Here is a 21,509-nt window from a genome sequence, read left to right as displayed (position 1 = left end):
TTTTACTCCATGTATATTGTACAGGTGGTCACTAAAGACGTGTGAAAACCAATTTCAATTCCAGACGTGAATAGACATCCTATCCAGAGCTGATCTGATCACCAGGGATGCATGTTCAATACCAGGTATGAGCAGCCTCAGCCCTTTACTCTGTCCCTTCATTTTTTCCTCAACTCCTGCACCTCAGAGTCTTGTCACATATTCATGTTGTTCAAATCTTCACTTGTTGGTTAATGGGGAATGAATATTAAATAAGAGACAAGAAAAAAAACCTTCTAAGTACATCTATACTGACTGACTGCACCTATCACTCAAACATAATCCCATGGCACTAGTGGATTGTGTTAGGGTTAGGGTACATTGTAACATTGTAAAACATTCTTGCAGCCATTGCATCATTTGTTTACAGTATGGGATACAACTGCCTATTCATAGCTGCAACCAGTGACAAGTGAGTTGTCCCACCCTAGCTGATAGCAACCTTGTTGGTGTGAATGCTATTCACATTGAAATCCAACCCACACCTGACACACCTCTCTATCTGGGTAAAGTAGCCGAGCCGGTCAACGTGGGTTAACCTTCTTAAACTGAAAATCAACGCTAGTTCAACCCTTGTTGTTCCTTTGGGGGTGAAAGAGAGTATAACAGAGATGGGATCACATTCATGAACTTTAATCACACCTGAACCTGTAAAAGCTATTTAGAATCTTACTTTTTCGGAGGAACCTGGCCCACATTGACTCGGACACAGATAACCTTGCGTGTCTGCATCCCTACTGAGCAGGAGGCATCGTCACCGCGTGTTTGGCCCATAGACGTATTGGTGGCAGAGATGGAGGAGTCCTCTATGCATTGTCCCCATGGGCCGGTCTGCCAGTGGTACACAGTGCAGGGATGGTCATTGCAGTTCCTCACCTCCTGCAGGGCGGTGATATTGGGACACTGGATTCCCCCTGAACACATGAAACACATACAAGCATCAATGGCGTAGTTGTACTACAGATATTAACAAAGCTGACAGCAACACTACTACAAGAAGGGACCCTAAAAAAAGTCTGTAGTACTCAAGTTTTGTTTTTGAGACATTTCTCTTACCTGGTTATTGTCTCCCACTAACACTTGTCTTTATCTTGGCCTCATTTGAACATGGTCTTGAACCAGATTTAACCTAATTCATACTCAATCTTGTTTTAATCTTGAATCTGCTCTAATTTGGAATTGTCCCAGACTTGATTTAAGTAATCTTGTCCACGGGGATGTATTTGGCTTTCCAGAGCTGTAAGACAAAATTGTCCAAGGGTGTTTTGGCCCCATAACAGAATATAGATCTATGAATCTCTCATAATGCAGGTACAACTTAGGAAATCACCAACCAGAATGTAACCGATGCTAAAGGAAACTGCCAGTAGGCTGCAGACTGAACGTCTGGATATGCAAAAAGAGCGTGTAGATGTGTAAAGAGACGACCAACATAAGCCTGAACCTAGCATCACTGTCTATAAACAGTATGTACTTTGTGAAGCTTTGATTTCAAAAGGTGACTAAAATTGTTGAATTAGTAGAAACTCATAAGCTGTTTATGGCAAAGTACACTTCTCCACCCAACCACACAAAAAAGTTTTCAGTTGTTGTTTTTGATTGTCTAATGTCTAATAGGCAAGACATAACAAGGAGTACACATTGACAGTCCACCTGTTTCAAATGTTATCAGATGATTCAATGGCTGTTATCAACGGCAATCAGCCTATTACAATAGCTGAGTTGGGTCCTGCTTCATCAGAAGGTCGTTATCGACCTATCCAATGGTTGCTTGCTGAAAACAAAGTGATAATGTTGGATTAAAAGGCAGAAGTTTCCATACAAATACACTACATAACCACTTCTCTAAGTTAGGGCAAAAGACCGGTCATGCAATAGGTTATTAAGTAAAAAAATGGATGTAAATGCTAGAAATGAAGGAGTTACAAGGATGATGCAAGCACCGGAAGTAACGTAGTTACGTAGGTCATCTAAAATCAATATTTGTTTGAATTGATATGGGACCCCACCGCCTTCTGGGTGAAGGTCCTGGTTTGTTTGACCCGCTGGCCCTAAGAGCAACTGTTCATGCTTTATACTCTAGTTCCTGGATTGCCCCGTCGCCTTCTCGCTGCATAAAGTCACTTCCGCCTTGCAGTTGTTCATAACCACTAAGGCCAGCAGAGAGTGGCGCTAAACAATACACTTTTATCAGCCCATCCATTGGGCACCTATCTACTGGCCTACCAGCCGGTGGAGAAGGCTTGCCCTTATATATGAGATGATAACCACTGGCAACCCATTCAAACATTTGATAACATTTGGACAGTCAAGGAAAAAAATATCACTTTGCCGAGTGAGCGTACCAAGGAATCCAAGTGCAATGCATACCACTGCATACCAACACACATGCAACGGTGCACTGGCTTCCAGTGCCCAGTGTTATAAAATGTATTTATACGTTTTGCAACTTGTATAAAGATCTAAATTGGGAAACACTTCATGTTGCATGCCACTGTCATCTTCAACAGGAGACCTCGTCATTTGCAGCAGCTATTATCCTGGGGAAAAGAGAATCCCCTCGAAGAATGTCCACCATAGAAACTGGTGCATGATCCTTATGTAACAGTACAGATGTAATGTCTTCCGAAGGGTCATTTATAAAATGTATAATTGGATTTCATTAGTGCAATCATTTATCGGGCATGGTGCTTGGTAACTCGTAGAAGGACACACCATTGATGCTGCTCTGGTAAATTAAATAGTACATTAATGGCACAAATCAAAGTCAACATGTATTTGAAAAATGTGCAGTTTAAATGGCTGCAGATTAGCTATATAAATTTTGCTACTCTGTCTGGCGCTGTCAGCCTGTCTGGCTTCTTGCTCGGTGGATTGTCATACATCCAACACCACAGCAGTGTCTGCCACCTAAATGGTAGAAAAAGCTAATAAATATTACATGCAGTCTGCATCATATTCTAACATATATAGATACATAGACAACCTTCTTCAGCCCAGTATGGGGAATGGAGTAGGAATTTGCATTCACATGGCAATCTTCTATGTAGACTATGAGCCAGCTCCTGACTCCAGCATGGATGCTGTGGTATTGTAAATTGCCAAACACAACATGCCATGCAATGTGGTCCAGGAATAAACACAACAAGAGCTGTTAAAATGATAACTGATGCTAACCATATGTGCAGCCTCCCGTTTTCTCATAACAAGGTTTGGTGAGAATGGCTCAGTTTTCACAGTGTGATTTGCAGCTTTGAGGGTTGGGCTTTAACCCACAGGCACTTACTTTAGGACCATTCCAGCACCAATAAGATACCCTATTTTAACCTTAGGGTTTGAAACACTTAATGCTAAGGAATACTGAATTCTATCACTACTATGTAAAAGTGTTTTTTCTATTCTCAAAGCATGGCATTTTGCTGTGCCAGCAGATTAATGGGGATAGATTACATCAAGCTAGACACAATTTTAAATCCCGCTAGTTAAACACATGGAGACTACAAACTACATTGGCAAAAATCACTTGCTGTCCTCTAAGAACATCAAATATGACTGTACCAAAGATTGGATGGACCAACGACAGCTGGGAGGGACCTTGAACAGAAGCAAAGGCAAAGTCCTTGTGATTTTGTTTAAAGGAGAGTACATATCATACACTAAAGTGTCAATGACATTAGAAACAGAGTGATTTTGGCTTCAGCAGGCTTGTTATCCTTCCAGTCAAGCTTACCCTGCATCACAGTAACCCACGCCACAACCTTTGCAGTTGCTGTAGAGGAAGACACAATCATTCATATATATATATATAATAATTTATTTCACTTTGACATTTCACCTGAGGTTAAAGAGGAGAGGCCAAAGAGATATGCACCAAAAACTGAAGCTTAAGACACTACTAGCATCATTGTTGTATTGGACCAATATACACTGCAAAAAAGCCAACTTGTATTTTTTGGCCTAAAACAGTGATTTAATTTGGTAAAACTTGTAAATATAAATTACTGACATTTAGGGCAATAATGCAAGTTAGCACAACAAAGGAAGCCAGTTGTCTGCTCAAAAACAAGTTTGTGAGTTGTTGTTACTTATATCTTTAAGTTGGGGTTCACAACAAGGGACAATAGTTCTGCTAACTTGTATTTCTATGTTGTGAAATTTGGTCATTAGCGAAAGCTAGCGGCTAACTGACGCTAGCGGCTAACTGACGCTAACGGCGCTACTTGTTACAGCTACAAGAGTAGCCATTAGCGTATCAATGCTAACTCAAAATTGTGGTCGCAACATTAGCTGACATTCATATCGCCGTTACAATCGTGCCAGAGAAATTCAGAGTTGAGCAAACTCAAAAACAAAACTTAAAATATTTAGTTTAATTGTCCAACTTAAAATTTTATCGAAGTTTGTTGCCTTTAAAATTTTGAGTTCACCCCACTTTTATTTTTTTGCAGTGTAGGTTGGTCAAAGCAGATACTATTCTTGGTACCTTTGTTCATATCAGATGAGAACAACTGACTGGTTTCTGACTGATTTAGAGGTCCTGCATTGCTTTGTTCTCCTGTTGCAGAACTTGGAAGATCTTACCTTCTCCTGCATTATAGGCGAGGATGGAGCGAGCTCTGGTCTGCTTGCCCTCTGTGCTTTTTCCAGAGCAGGTGTGGGAGCAGAGAGACCAGGGGGTCCAGGGGCTCAGGGCACAGTCCTTTGGGCAAGGCACCTCACAGATGGCTGGCATGGGCAGGATGGCATCACGGCAAAGCTGTCTCTCCACATATTTACCTGGATGGACACAAGGAGATTTAAGGAATTTAAAATGTATTTGTAGACCAAATAGGTTTTAAAAAAGTACTTCACATGTACAGTACATATACGTCAATGAAAAGTATCCTTCCAGGATACAAAAATTATTTTTTTATTTTTTAAGGAATATTCCTATTGCGATTCAGACCACTAGCCAAGACAAAAGCATACATTTCATATAAAAAGAACAAGCAACAGACTCAAAATAACATAGTAAAAAACAAACAGTATGAAAAATTTCACAGATCAAAATTATGTCCGTCATTCAAAAGGTTTTCATTTTCCCAAATTTGTGCCTTCACAAAAAAAATCAAAATGAAAATGAAAAAAGACCAAGAGGTATTTTTTGCCAACTTACAACTGAGCATTCAGAATTGTTCTCTTCCAGGTGAAGACCATCAATGGCCATTCAGGGAATCCAAAAGGACACCCGGTATTGCTTTATACATAAATGACTATAAAGCAGGATATATCCAATAAAAGAACTGCAAAAATACTTAGTTTAGATAACTGAAAATAACAGCACTGACTCTTGGCTACCCTGATGCGTTCAAAGCTTACTGGTGTTGTCGATCGGAACAGAGAAGAAATTAACTATTTAAGGTATAATTCAAATTTGTCAAGTGGTTGTAAGAATGCAACATAACTTTCAGTTGTCCATTGATATACACTGCAACTCCTCCAGATCCAAGTAAAGTTCCATGGCATATATCGATATAGTTTAAAAAATAAATTCATAAATTGCAGTATTTTGTTTGTGAGTCACAGACTTGAATGTCCATGTGGCCTGTTTTTATATTGGCAGAACTAATGCAAACTTCAGGCAAGAGTGCCCCAATAATCATTAATTACTGAATACATTTTAACACACTTTCTAAATGAGGAGACACTACTCATTTAGGATGAAGGTCTGATGTCCTATAAGTTACCTGTCAGCTGTTACAACATTGCAAAAGCCAGGAAGAGGCTGAATTACTACCTCCCAGGCAGTAACAAAATGTTTCTCTTTTAGAAGATGATATATTTTCAGTGTAAAATAAAGTAATATCAAAAGTGGCCTTGTAGCTTAGCAGTAACAAAGAGTTTCAGAGAAAGCACCTTCCTTCTCTCCTGCTCACCAATATCTGAGAGGCTGAAAGTGATATGAGTTTACACTGAGCTCAGCAAGCAATTGAAGCAATCAAAGGGACAATTTTCTTTTCATCATTAAACACAAAAGACAAGTCAAACCGCAGTCTGCAGTCTGGTCGTACTGACATCTCCTTTATTCAATCCTGAATGATGAATATGATACGATGGATATGTGAGCGTTGTGAGTAATATAGTAGGACATTTCCTCTTGAAAGAATGTGTCCACACCACAGTCGATACTGATACTAACTGGGAAAACATGATGTTAGTTGTTTTTTCCTACAAACGCCTTCCAACAAACAAACTTTTATTTTTGGAAATATACACTACCGGTTCAAAGTTTTAGAACACCACAATTTTTCAATTCTTTATTGAAATTCAAGCAGTTTAAGTCCAATGAACAGCTAGAATGGGTACAAAGGTAAGTGGTGAACTGCCAGAGGTAAATAAAAAAAGGTAATGTTAACCAAAACTGAAAAAGAATGTACATTTCATAATTATACAAAAAGGCCTTTTTCAGGGAACAAGAAATGGGTTAAAAACTTAAAGCAGTTCTGCAGCAACGGAGGTTGATCAAGCCTTGAAAGTTGCTAAGTTGCTACCAATTCCTACAGGTGTCCCAACTTTTCTTGATCACTTACAACCTACAAGTTGCTCCACATTTATGGGAATCTGTTATCTGTTAAGGTGGCTACTTCGATGAGTCAACAGTTTAGAATACATTTTCCTTTCTAAACTGATTCTATGATTTATTTTTTTAACTTCAATTGTTTATTTGTTACATGCATTCATTTCAGAGTACACTGAGACATTAAACTGCATCATTTTCAATAAAATTCTGGAAAAGTTGGAGTGTTCTAAAACTTTTGACCAGTAGTGTATACTGTATTTAAGAAATTTTGTGTTTGCTGTTATGACTATGGTGTTAGCTACAGCTGTGGCTATGGCTCTTATTTTTTCACTGTCTACATTTAACTTGATATGGTTGCACTGTCTGAGCATGGTGAGGATGGGTGATAACAAATCTGTCACACCTGCTAGAAGCAGCCGCTCAAATCATGGCAGCAGTGTCTAGATTTTCCAACACTTTCTTTGCTCAGGTGAATACTCTACTTGCTGAAAACAAAAGATTTAGCGACAGTTTCCATAGCTACCGTTAGCTACCTACAGCACCAGAAATAGCAATAGCTGCTGTCATAGCCATAATTACAGCTCCAGACAAAGCTTCACCAATAGCTGCTGTCATAGTACTATACTATACTATACTATACTATACTATACTATACTATACTATACTATTCTATACTATACTATACTATACTATTCTATACTACAAAGCCTAACTGCAGTTGCTACATTTTTGGTCGAAATTGAGTTCTAACTAAAAATAAACTCCTTGATGTCCTTTTTATCTTGTGACAAAGTTTTAGATTTCAATTTTGCTTTATTTCAGAGAAATAATCATAAAAATTTCAGTAACTGCAGTTTGCTTTGACTGAGACATTGTAGCCTTGTATTTCTTAATTGTGTTGAATAGTGAAGACAAGAATAATATAAATTATAAGTTTATTTGAAAGGGAAATTATTATCTAGATAGTGATTAAGTAAAAAAGTGAGATAAATTTCTACTATAATAATATTATCTCTTATTGTAGCTAATTTTGGTGCCTACCAAATTATTCTTTGGCTGCTAAATGCCCCTTAGTTCACATTAGAGACATGTGATAAAGAGGACTATTTTTATTTTTATAGGTTTTAAAAAAAACTCTTTTCTTCATTGTTATTGGTTTTGCCTTTATTTATTTGTATTTTTGAGTTTTATTCATGCTTGTTCTGTCAAAGCTCATTGTGAACACTGTTTCTAAAGGTGCTATATGAATAAAAATAAATAAAATAAAGGTGTTATTATTCGTCTTCTCCTCTTTCGAGCATTCTTCTTCATCTTGCTGCTCAAAATATACTTTCTGTACCTTTCTCGTTTCTGCTCCAGGTCATTTTAGCTCCCTCTGATTCCCCCAGGTCTCTTTGTAGCTCTTAATAATCACCCAAAGAAAATGGCATTGTACATGTGTTTTATTTGTGTCTACTCACCATCACTGTTGACACACTGTACTTGTGGGATATGGATTCCTGGTCCACATTCCTTCTCATTATCAGGGATGCACTCCTCCAGTTTCACCACCAGCCAGTCGTAGCAGCTGGGGTCTTCACATGGTATGGCCTCCACCAGGTGGGGGCAGTTGCCCGTCCCGCCTGTTGGCTCATTGACGATTTTTCTCTTCCTCAGTTTGAAGCCTGTCGGGAACAACAGGAAGCTAATGAAGTAAATGAAAACAACCCCCCACGGCCCGAGTCCCTCAACCCATCCCCCCATGCCCTCATAATGCATGGAGGTGTTCTAATGTGTGTGCCGTTTCCTCAAGGGTATGGAATTCCTTGACACAGGTCCTGGGAAGAACGGGTTTTATCTCCAGTCCAGCCAAGGTCACCCACCCCTTAATCCACACTCCTGCTCCAGTCTGATAAGACAGCAGAGTCCTGGAGTGCCTGCAGGATTTAGGTGGAAATGGTAGGATCCTTTCCCAATTTTCCAATTCCTTTATTCCCCTTCAGAAAAATGTATTTAATCAGACAGTTCAGCAGGACATGCACCACCATGTGTCTAAACCCTTGATGGAGATTTTATCTGAGAATTCAATTCTACCAGGCATCAACCACTTGCTATATACACTGTAAAAAAATGTTTGTAGAAATTACAGTAAAACACTGTCAAATTACATCAGAAATAGGTCGTAAAATTGAACATTGTACATGACCGTAGTAGATACTTTTAATTACTGTAAATCAAAGAATAGCATAAAACTTTAAATTCTACTGTCATAAACTGTAGAAAACACACAGTTGTGCTGTAAAAATAAACAATTTTCATGTAAAATGAATGGAGAAATACCATGATGACACAATTATCCTGAAAGTAATGGGATTATTCAGTATAAATTACAGTTTTTTTGCTGATATTTACATTTACATACGCTCACTGTATTTCTTACGGTGAAGTTCTGGCAACCACAGCTGCCGGTATTTTACCGTAAATTAAACAGATTTTTTTTTACAGTGTATGAAGGACATTTTATGAATTACATGGCTGCAAGATAGTAAAACAGCATAGGCAGCTGCTGTCAGAGGTAGAGGCTTTATTGTTATTGACAACACTAATAATAGCCACACTGTATGTGAGGACCTATCATGTCCCTGATAAGCTTATGTTAGGGCTGGTGATGATGGGTAAAGGTAAAAGGTAAATCAAGATTTCTCTGAATTATGGACCCATCATTTTAAGATGAATCATAACAGGCATCTAGCAAGTACAATATTTTAAGTGATCTTATCAAGACCTCATGGAGATTCTTTATAAATTAAATTAAAAAAATATATATGAAGAAAAAAAATGTTATCTTATTCTTTTCATGACGAAAAACGCAATTTGATGTGTATTTATGCTTGAAATAAAACTATTTTTACTTTAATGCAACGTAAACCGTAGCTACCTTCAATCCAATCCACTTTATTTGTATAGCACATTTAAACAACAAAAACGTCTCCAAAGTGCTGTACATAGAATCAACAATAAAAAAAACATTTCCATATACCAATCAGCAATAAAATAATTATTATTAAAATTAATTATTATTAATTATTAGTTCTGGTACAGAGCGTTGCAGTAGTCCAGCCGACTTGGAAAAAAAAGCGTGCACGATCTGTTCAAAGAGGTTAAAAGATAAAAACGGTTTCACTTTTGATAAAAGACGAAGATGATCCTTCCGCTCAATATTGCAAAAATCCCAATTAGCCTTAACTTTGTTTGGATACTACAGTGGAAATGTGTGTATTTCTCTGCATGCAGTTGATCAAACAGTCCAAAGCAGCATTCAACAAACACTCTGTGTACATTACACTAATGTGTTGTAAGCCATGTTCTGACAGGCAGGCAGATACATGGTTTGATGCCAGGATGATACAGTTTTAGTTATATTTTCACAGATAATGAGAGCCAGCTTTCACACACTTTAGGACATGGGTCTCAAACTCACGGTCCGCGGGCTAATTGCGGCCCTCGTGACGATATTTTGTGGCACCACCTTGATATGAAAGTTTAATGTGAGTTTTATATGAATGTAAATTTACCTTGTTGTGTGTAGAAGGTCCCTTTAATTACTTTTTTGGTAATTTTGTGTCTTTTTGGGGTCATTTTGTGTATTTTTTGGTAATTCTGTGTATTTTTTGGTCATTTTGTGTGTGTTTTTTTATAATTTTGTGTCTTTTTTTGGTTATTTTGTGTCTTTTTTGTGTCATTTTGTGTCTTTTTAAATAATTTTTGTGTATTTTTTGGTAATTTTGTGTCTTTTTTATAATTTTGTGTCTTTTTTGGGTCATTTTGTGTCTTTTTAAATAAGTTTGTGTCTTTTTTGGTAATTCTGTGTATTTTGATCTATTTTGATTCATTTTGATAGTGCCTCCAGCGGCCCCCAGGTAATTTGAGTTTGAGACCCCTGCTTTAGGATGTGTGTGCATGTTTATGTTCACTTTTATTATGTACGTACAGCAAACAACTGCTAGAGCAGGAGTAGAGTAGTGAGAAAACTAACAAGTGGGAGCAGATCCATCATTAAGATGCATGGAGGACAATTTGAAGCCCTCCCTTTCATACAAGGTGCTTCATTAAGGCACAGTCAATATGCATTAGTCATGGCGGACGCTGCTGTTTCAGGGATAATTAAGGGCTGAAGCAGCGACTGTGTCAACTCTGCTGATGGACCACCACGACCTGACACAACAGCCCACAAAAAGACAGAGGAGATGATGACGCTTTGGCTGCCACGGGACTTTATTTCTAAAACTTAATTCCATATTTAATGATTAATACTAACATGACACAACAGAAGATACATCCCGGAAGTACATCATGTAGAATGTGTTATATTTGGATAATTATAATGCTGTGTAGATTGTTATATATGGATAATTATAATGCTGTGTAGATTGTAATTTATGGATAATTGCAATGCTGTGTGGATTTTTATATTGATAATTATAATGCTGTGTAGATTGTTATATATGGATAATTATAATGCTGTGTAGATTTTTATATATGGATAATTATAATGGTGTGTAGATTGTTATATTTGGATGATTATAATGCTGTGTGGATTGTTATATTTGGATAATTATAATGCTGTGTAGATTTTTATATATGGATAATTATAATGGTGTGTAGATTGTTATATTTGGATGATTATAATGCTGTGTGGATTGTTATATTTGGATAATTATAATGCTGTGTAGATTTTTATGTTGATAATTATAATGCTGTGTAGACTGTTATATATGGATAATTGTAATGCTGTGTAGAGTAAATGTGACTTTCTACCTTGCTGGTGATTTTGTAATCTTTTTCTCATAGATGTTGTAGGACACAAAAAAAATTGTTATTAATCCATTTGTTTTTGTTTGTTTGTTAGTTTTTGGATCCAAGTAAAGGTTATTTTTATGAAAATGGCTATTTCAATATTCATACATGAATCCATCCATCAGTATAAAATAACAGGTGCCAAGTTTTAGAAGAGCAAGGCCCTAATTGTGAGATGGCTGTTGAACTCCATTAACTCCATCATGACAGAGACATTATAATTCTCACTGACTTCTTACCTTTTTTAGCCGTCTCGTCCTGGCAGTTTTCAAAGGTGCAGGGTCCCCAGGCGCTCCATGACGACACCTCACACTCCACAGGACAGCTGATGTGGCAGAGCTGGGTGGTGTTTGGGGGGATACTCAGACACAGATCACTGTTCATTGGTCGCAAAGCTACGGAGACACAGACAAAAGCTTTGGAATAATGTATTGCAGTGAAACTTGTTTTCATCACAGCAAAATGTAACACAGCTATAGTAAAAATGAAAAAGAACGGAAAAACTAGAGACATTAACCCTTTGATGCACAACATGGGTCTAAAGTGACCCGACTGAGTTTTTAATTTTCTATATCTTTGCAATAAATTAATTTCATCATTCAGTAGTCCAGGGTTTCTTCAATCAACTTGTTTCTGATCATCATACATCCTATTTTTTTGTTTTCATTTCTTACTTTTTGAATGAAAACCCTTTTTGTATCACTATGCTTCTACTGCACAACATGGGTCAAAAATTTAATTATGGGGTATTGTGTGCATAATTTTAAGGAAAAGTGAATTTAATCCATTTTGGAATAAGGCTGAAACATAAAAAAAATGTGAAGTGCTGTGAATACCTTCCAGATAAACTATATGTGTGACAAAATGATACATAAACATGTTAAATATATGAAATATATGAGTGTGGAAAGTAACTATTTTAAAGAAATTACTATTATAATATTAGGTCATTTAATTTTAAGTCAAATTTGGATGAATGAGTCATTTTTAACCCATGTTGTGTATTAAAAGGGTTGTCCATATGTTGTGCATTAAAGGGTTAAGCATGAAATTTGACAATTTGATGTCCAGAACATATTCCACAGTTTGTGCCATTGATAATGCCGCAAACACAATTTTACAAAGGAATGATGGTCAGGGAATGAAGTCAGGTTGCTACAATGGTAGAAGAGTGTGTCCCTCTGCACCACCTGCCGCCAATATTATAGTTTCTTATTTTTATTCAGTTTAAAAGCTGCACAGAAGAAGCATGTACTGTACATCCTTCAGAATCCTATATACTAAGTGGTGGTTCTACACAGGGGCCTCCAGGGGCCACTGCCCCTGTGAAGAAGCCCTTGGCCCCTGCTGTGGTCCCAGTGTCAAATTAATAATAAAATGATGAAAAACGATGAACGACAGAACAATTTTTACCTGTTTTTTGTTCAAACAATACGTCATTGTAGACAAAAGGAACCCAGAATATGTACATTGTTTCATAGTTTAATTGTTCAATAAAAGCTTGTGTATGTATAAAATAAGATCATTATTACTGTCCTGCACTTCCAGAATATAAAAAAAGTAATTGTGCACAAAAATAATTGTTATTGTTGGTCTCAACATAGTCTCATTATTTAAATGAATTTGTATCTTCCAAATATACTTAAATAAGATGTTTAAATACACTAGAATAAAGGTTTTGAATGCTTAAATATCATTTTTGACGATTTTTAATGTGCCCCTCTGATTAAACACTGGCCCCTGCTTGGCCCCCACAGTAACACTGGTCTGGAACTGTGTTAGAATAATTTGAATAGTCTACATTGTTTGAGATGAAATGTTACTGTCTTCCTCTCTTTTTTTGTCTTTGTGATTTTTCTCCAACAGTCATCACAGGTCACTATGCAAGCGTAATTCACTAAACCTTGATAATGTCTATCTCTATGCATTTATATGAATCAGGCAATATGATTTTGATACAATGATTATGCTTGTGTGTTAATGTTGATTTAGAAACTGTGATTACTTTAATTACATATATTCCATTTGCTTAAACTAATTAAGATTCAATAATCACAAAGAATATTATTGTCTGTCTTATATTTTTTAGACTTTAAAATAACAAGTAGACATTGAAGAATATTTGGGCTCTTGTTATATCTCTGTACAACATAACAAGGCAAAATGTTCATCATAACAAGTTTGTTAGCAGGTCAGCATGGCCTTGCTCTGGGCAGCATTGATTGTATGTATAAGTGATGAAGACTGGCGAATCAGCGGATGAAGAAGGCAGAACTTCCTGGAAGAAATTGACCAGCATGTTTTGTAAACAAATATTAGTATTTTAATGGATTCAGGGAGAGAGACGTGTTTCAGACTTCACAAACTGAAACCCGTCTGTTTGTATTCAGGGACATGGAGAGTGAACCCGGAGATCTCTGTATAATGCACATTTTTTGACGTATTGTAATAAACTTTTGTTAAAACTGAGAAATTTGACATCTCCTGCTCATCATTCCCCATCAAAGACTGCGCAGAAATAATTGGTGAGGTTTCTTCCTGTTGGTGTCAGATTATTCAATTTTCAAGGTTTACTCATGCATTTTTTCTAACAACCGCCACTGTATATACCCCAGAAAATCATTTCAAATCACTTCTCCTTAAAATATAAATCAACACTCTACTCTTTTATTCACAGCACCCAGCCCTAAAACCCCAAATATTTCAAAACCAGGCAGCTTTGAAACCACAAAGTTGTTTTCTTTGTTTCCCCCACGCAGCAGACCAGTCTTCCATGGCTGATTCTCGGTAGACCTCAGATCCAAGCAGCTGTGATTCTCTGCAAGGTCGTCAGGATGATGAATCATTCTCGCTGTGCCACAGGACGAAGCCTCATTCACATGCAAATTGCCTCCACTTGGCCAAAGGTGCATCCTTTAATAGTGTTGCTTAACTATGCATACATGTGGCATGGCCTTGAGTACCACCGTAACACAAGAGCACTTGATATGTCAAGTGTTGTGATTAGGTGCTTTTTTCATTACATTAATATCAGATTATTTTCTAATAATTCTATCAAGTAGTTCATTTTGAGCATCAAAGACTTCATTCATTGGATTCTGGTGCACAATTATGGTAGTTATGGCTTCATTTATGTAAAGAAAAACACAAAATGCAGGCGATTCAAAAAGTAATTGAATATGATGCAGCAAGGTTCCTGGGTATTCCATTCATGTTTCATATATTTATTCTTGTCACTTTTCTCAGTTTATGTTTTATGTTACTCTTTTGTGTCTGTGTTTCTGTGGAAGTAACCTCTTTAATTGGTCATGTGGCACCTATTCTTGTCAGTGATAAATGAAAAAATCCTCTGTGTGTGTCCAGGATCCTCCAGAGCAGCTATTCTCAACCTTGGGGTCGGGACCCCAATTGGTGTCGCAAGATGATTTCTGGGGGTCGCCAAATCATTTTGGAAGTCAGCTCTGTCTCCAATGTGTTAAAGTGTTCGTGTGTTAATGTGTTTTACTCTTTTTGGTCACTTAATGTCTTTTTTTTGGTCATTTTGTGTGTGTTTTTTGTAATTTTGTGTCTTTTTTCGGTCATTTTGTGTCTTTTATTGTGTCTTTTTTTGATTATTTTGTGGTCAATTTGTGTCTTTTTTGGTCATTTTGTGTCTTTTTTTGATCATTTTGTGGTCAATTTGTGTCTTTTTTGGTCATTTTGTGTCTTTTTTTGGTCATTTTGTATCAAAAAGACTAAAACACATTAACACATGAACACTTTAACACAGTGGAGACAGAGCTGACTTCCAAAATGATTTGGCGACCCCCAGAAATCATCTCGCGACCCCAATTGGGGTCCCGACCCCAAGGTTGAGAATAGCTGAATTACACAATAACACACACCTGCACACTGAAGGCTGTTTCTATGAGTGTGTTATACCAGTGATAGAAGGACTCTGAAGGAAGGGTCCTACCAAGGAAGGATGCCTGACTTTGGGATACGCCCGTTTGTCTGATCCTGTGCCTCCTCCCCTGTCTGTTCTATGTGTGTGTGTGTGTGTGAGTGCACGTGCTTGGCTTTGTTTCCCAGGCAGGACCAGGTTTCCTAATCCAGCAATCAATATAAATCCCCCGGTCTTCTCTTCACTCATTGCCAGATCTTTTCATCAGCCAGTGTGGCAGTTCCTCGTACCTTTTCTCCGCTTGTGTTTTTGGTGCTTCCTGGTGTTAATTAGCTTGTGTGCTAATGCTCCTGTCACTTGCTACCCTGTGCTTCTCAAGTCGTGTGAGTTAACCTACAAGATCCATCTCTACATGCTGACGCGGCGTCGCCAATACCACATGGTAGACACCAAACAAAAGACTTTGTTCCCTGACCTGAGCTGGCAGGATCCAACCTCACCTGCCACGGTTGGATCCTGAAAATACACTCCACCCCTCCCCCCTGCACATTACACCAGCTGTAATCAATAAAGGATTGTGTTTGCACTGATAACCTGCCTCTTGAGTCGTGCATTTGGGTCCACATAGCTTATTACAAAAGGCCTACAATTTTAATTAACCCTTAATAGGGCACTCATTGAAATACTTGCAAATTCCAAATTTCCACCCTAGAGAATATTGGAGGATATTACATACAGCCAGAATGTGTAAAAAAAAAAAAAAAAAACATACGGACCCGGGGGAGGGGGGTAATATTTTGACAAATAAATTTACGAGGTTAAAGTGGCAAATCTACGAGAAAAATTTGTGCAGATTAATGAGATTTTTGAGGGGGTTTTTTTTCACTTTTTTCTCGTAAATCTGTGACTTTTTTCGCACAGATTTATCACTTTAAATCTCTTAGATCTGCAACTTTTTTTCTTGTAGATTTGCCACTTTAATCTAGTAAATTTGCAACTTTTTTCTCTAAATATTACAAATCCATATGGTTCTACGACCTCACAGAGAGACGGGGACCCCATTTTGATATCCACTGAAGTTACCAAATATAGTTCTTCGCCCAATAAAGGGTTAATATATACTCCCAGACTTGTAGACTACATAACTGAAATGCATGTCAATGTATCGTTAAACAACAATGCAAGCACAATTAGTCCATGAATCTAAATTGCAAGAAAATCAATTACAATCCAAATCATTATTACAGAAACAATGTCGATTTTCATAAAACTGAAGATGTGAGCAAAACTGGGTTGAATATGGCACAGCCATCTGTGGAAACTCTTAAGCTGATGGTCAATACAACTTATAACACCACTGTTAGAAAAATACCAGGATGTTTCACAATGCAGACAAGAACATACAAATAGCCTAAGCACAGTTAAACAGGTCTATATGCTCATTGGGAGCAGTGCACAAGATCATATCCAAATACCCTAATACCATATCTGAAACAGTCAAAAGCATGTCTTATTGTAAATTATGAAGTTCGGCAAAGTCGGAAAAAGCAGACTAGGAAGTGATTTTCCTGCAGCTAGCTGTCAAATTCTTAGCTCGATAATTTAACATCTCTTGACCATGATGCTTGACATCTATTAATTATTCAGTACTGGGCAAGGGTAAAATTCTCACATTACAGCGTCTAACAGAAAAACTGTCTTAAATCGCCTGCAGGCCAGAATCACTCTGGTACAGAAGCGGCTGAATGGTAGAAACCTGAAACTACATGAAAAAACTCATGCATAAATCTCACCATTGTGTGTTATGATCAGGCCTTAATCCTCACTTTCTCTTGTGTTTTCTCCTTACTCATGTGTCTGTATGTGTGTCTCATTTAATTATCTGCTGCAGAACAAGAACCCTGGCTCTTTATTCATTGTTTGCCAAACTACTGAGTACACCGGCAGCTACTCTGGCATTGCCAGCGTTTTTCTGTGTCAGTTTTTGTTAACTTTTCATGTTACCTAACTGCCTCCTAACACATTTCCCATTGTGCTCAGGATCACCAACCCTTTGGATCTCCGTCACCTCCGCCCATCTGCATCCCACTTGTCCTGCTGCAGCTGAAGTCCTGCCTCCACTCCCTCTGCCACATTGTGCCTGGCTCGCTTCAGCCCTTCTTCTCTATTCCCCTTTAGCCCTCCCTGCCTTTAGCTGCAGGTTGCCAATAAACTGTTTAAACCTGATTGCCACCTAAGTCTGTGTCCTGCCCTTGGGTTAGGGTTATGGTTTTGGAGATATGCAATACCTACAATTTCTTTTGCTACTTGGAAACACAACTATGTATATTGCAGTACACTGAAATACAAGAACCAGTAGGGAGAACCAATGACGATATGATTCCTTTTTTGGTAAATTAAAATAGCTAAAACAAATATTTTTTTGAAGAGGGGATTTATTTATTTTTTTTACAAAATTTTCGATAACGCTTTATATTAAGGTCCTTGTAATAACCATTAATTGACAAGTCATAAGGCCCTTGTGAGTCCTTACAAGATGCTTATTTACATTACTGTGTGTTTATAAGCCTATATAAGTGTTAATAATGGCATTATAATACAGCTAATAGCAGGCTATAAGAGATGTATAATAAGAACATTAATAAAAGCCTCATGAGTATCTTATAATTCTTCATAATAGCATTACAAACACCCATAACCCACCCATTATGTCTTTGCCATGCCTTTATTAATCTTTTGTTTGCTTATTGATATTAAAATATACTTTATTGTTCACCTATTATAAGTTAACTATGCAGTTGTTAACTGTTAACTATGATTTTTGCAGCTAAAGGGATCTAAAGCAAGAACAATGCCTTATTACTTGTTAATTAATGGTTATTACAAGGACCTTAATATAAAGCGTTACCAATTTTTCAAAATAATTTGTCATGCTAACTCCATCCTAAACTGGTTCCCCAACAACAAACACAGCCAGTTAGGCTCCATGGAACACCCTTGCATGAATAATTAAATATGTTGACAAAATTATGTCAAAGGAAATAGTGGAAAGTGACACTCAACACTTTTGGCAACATGTGGAACAATGTGGAATGTTGACACTAAAGGATAAGAGACCATAATTGGTTGTGAGTATCTGATCTGAATAATTTCTAGCAGCAGATGCCAGTTCACTTTCCCTGGCCAGATGGACTGAGATTTATTGTGTGTGTGCTATAAGCATGGGTGTGCTACCAGGCTACTTGCAGCACATGTGCTAAGTAATGCTATTAATTTATGTGAAAACTCATATTTCATCAGCTTTCCCCTCTGTATGGCTTCTGCATGTACATTTGCATATTCATATGGCTCAGTCCTAGGTTAAATATGAGGGGAAAACCTCTTTAAGTATCTACTTTGGCACATACACTGCAAAAAAGCCAACTTGTATTTTTTTGCCTAAAACAGTGATTTAAGTTGTTAAAACTTGGAAATATAAATTACTGACATTTAGGGTATTAATGTAAGTTAGCACAACAAATGAAGCCAGTTGTATGCTCAAAAACAAGTTTGTGAGTTGTTATATCTTTAAGTTGGGGTTCACAAGGGACAATAGTTCTGCTAACTCTTATTTCTTTGTTGTGAAATTTGGTCATTAGCGAAAGCTAGCGGCTAACTGAAGCTAGCGGCTAACTGATGCTAGCGGCTAACTGATGCTAGCGGCGCTGCTTGTGACAGCTACAAGAGTAGCCATTAGCGTATCAATGCTAACTCAAAATTGTGGTCACAACATTAGCTGACATTTCATAGCGGCGTTACAATCGTGCCAGAGAGATTCAGACTTGAGCAAACTCAAAAACAAAACTTAAAATATTTAGTTTAATTGTCCAACTAAAAAATGTATCAAAGTTTGTTGCCTTGAAATTTTGAGTTCACCCAACTTTTCTTTTTTTGCAGTGTAGTAAACCTGCAGCGAGTGTAGAGGTGGGACAAAAGACATGTTTGGCACAGTCTTGTTTTTTTTTTTTACAGTAATTATACCACCCGATCTATTACAATTCATATAGCGATAAGTAATAGCTATTTGTTAGATTACTTATTTCTTATTTCAAAAAGGCAAATTGGGCTGTTTTCTGCCTAAAGTCAATACTGACTTCTTCAAAGCATAAAGGAGACCTGTATCTTTCCCCAACCATAACCTCAGTTTGACAAATTACATGATGCATAGTACTATTTAAATATGAAGTGATTATCTTGTGATGTCAACTTCATACTCATATTGTATTCTTTAATTCAGATGTTAGTTTGATTTTAACATTAATGAGTTTTTAGTCAAATGCAGGAAAATATAAAAGCATTGACTTGAGACATCTTGGCCCAAGAATGATTTTCATTTAATTTTAATTTCCCTGTACTTTTTAAAAATTCTCTTGCATGTGGTTTTCAACACAGAAAGGGTAAATCAATCAATAAATAATGTATAATCAACAACCTAAATAAATAAAGTCAGCTAAACATGTGGTGTTAAATTGTGAATAAAGCGATCTTACAATAAAACAAATAAAGCAATAACAAAAACTGAAGAGATGAAAAAAGGAAAGAATGCTGGGCTAGTCACCTTCTTTGCTCCTGAGTGAGCTGAGGTTGGGTGGTGTTTCAGCGCTAGTCTGGACACAATAGACCTCCCGAGTCTGAATCCCTCCTCCACACAACCCGGTCTGGTTTCCACGGCGACGGTCCTGTTGACTCAGCAGCATGTCCACTCTGCATTCTGTCCACTCTGTAGTCTTCCAGCTGTAACTGAGGACAGAGGTGGACACATGAAGAGTTAGTCTGATTTAAGTATATCAGTCCATTATTGTGTTTCCTAAAAATACAATTCAAGACAACAATAACAACAATTTTCTTGTGAGTGTGTGTGTGTGTGTGTGTGTGTGTGTGTGTGTCTGTGTGTGTTTAACCCTTTATCAGGCAAAGAACTATATTTGGTAACTTCAGGTAATATTTTGAGGAAAAAAAGTTGCAAATTTACTAGATTAAAGTGGCAAATCTACAAGAAAAAACGTCACAGATTTAAGAGATTTAAAGTGGCAAATCTGCGCAAAAAAAGTCGCAGATTTACGAGAAAAAAGGGGGAAAAAACAACTTTTTTCTCCCAGATTCACCACCTTAACCCTTAATAGGACACTCATTGAAATACTTGCAAATTCCAAATTTCAACCCTAGAGAATATTGGAGGATATTACATACAGCCAGAATGTGTAAAAAAAACAAAAAAACATACGAAAATAATATTTTGAGAAAAAAGTCTACGAGATAAAAGTGGCAAATCTACGAGAGAAAAATGCGTAGATTTATGAGATTTAAAGTGGTGAATCTGGGGGGAAAAAAGCAGATTTTCCCCCACTTTTTTCTTGTAAATCCGCACCTTTTTTCGCGCAGATTTGCCACTTTAAATCTCTTAAATCTGCGACTTTTTTTCTTGTAGATTTGCCACTTTAATCTAGAAAATTTGCAACTTTTTTCTCAAAATATTACCTGAAGTTACCAAATATAGTTCTTTGCCTGATAAAGGGATATATATGTATATATATACATACATACTCCACCGTCCCCTGGCTAAACACCTAAACGCCTCCGTCATCCACCATCTGGAGGAGCCCACTCCGTGACATTACACAAAGAAGCAGGAGCACCACTCCGACTCCCACTCTGACCTAAGTGGCCACTGGTGGCATTCCATATTTTCTCACTTCTCCTACGCCTCCTGCTGTGCTACGTGATTTGTTGACACTGGCCCCTCCACACTTATCATTGGGGACCCCATGGTGAGGCGTGTGTCATTCTGCAACAATAGATTGAGCAATTGTTGCGGTATTGTTGCTTTTTCCTCAAATCAATCTTTAATTATTTTCACCACATAGACTATCAGGTCTTGGAAATGTCACCTCTTTTGAGTCCCTATGCTTTCATTATGCCTTGCTTTGATAGAATCTAGATTTGATGTAATTTTATCACAAATGTATGCTGCCCCTCTGGTTCCTCTTTTAAGAAAGATAAGAATGATTATTCAGGAGATTATTTTTGCTCAGTCAGTTGAGGGATACGTTCCTCTAGTTTTATCCTTAAAGGTGTTGATCTATGTGAAGCCAGCTGTGTCTCTGACTACAGTTAGTGTTTTTAAGGCTCCCCTTCCACCTCTTCCCAAAGTTT

At 37.4% G+C, this 21,509-nt stretch overlaps 1 protein-coding gene across 1 annotated transcript in view; it reads right to left on the bottom strand.

The window, feature by feature from the left end:
- LOC131984693 (thrombospondin type-1 domain-containing protein 7A-like) overlaps positions 1-21,509 on the bottom strand; it is a 117,834-nt gene that overhangs the window by 45,716 nt on the left and 50,609 nt on the right. The window contains exons 4-8 of the mRNA XM_059349610.1: positions 19,915-20,096; positions 11,674-11,829; positions 8,059-8,262; positions 4,621-4,815; positions 713-953 (exon numbers count right to left, since the gene is read on the bottom strand). Coding sequence (XP_059205593.1) covers positions 713-953; positions 4,621-4,815; positions 8,059-8,262; positions 11,674-11,829; positions 19,915-20,096 — 978 coding nt within the window. The remainder of the gene's footprint in view (positions 1-712; positions 954-4,620; positions 4,816-8,058; positions 8,263-11,673; positions 11,830-19,914; positions 20,097-21,509) is intronic.

This window comes from Centropristis striata, chromosome 14, assembly GCF_030273125.1.
Source record: "Centropristis striata isolate RG_2023a ecotype Rhode Island chromosome 14, C.striata_1.0, whole genome shotgun sequence".
NCBI classification, from domain to species: domain Eukaryota; kingdom Metazoa; phylum Chordata; class Actinopteri; order Perciformes; family Serranidae; genus Centropristis; species Centropristis striata.
The sequence above is the reverse complement of the archived record's forward strand: the minus strand, read 5'-3'. Positions and strand labels throughout refer to the sequence as shown.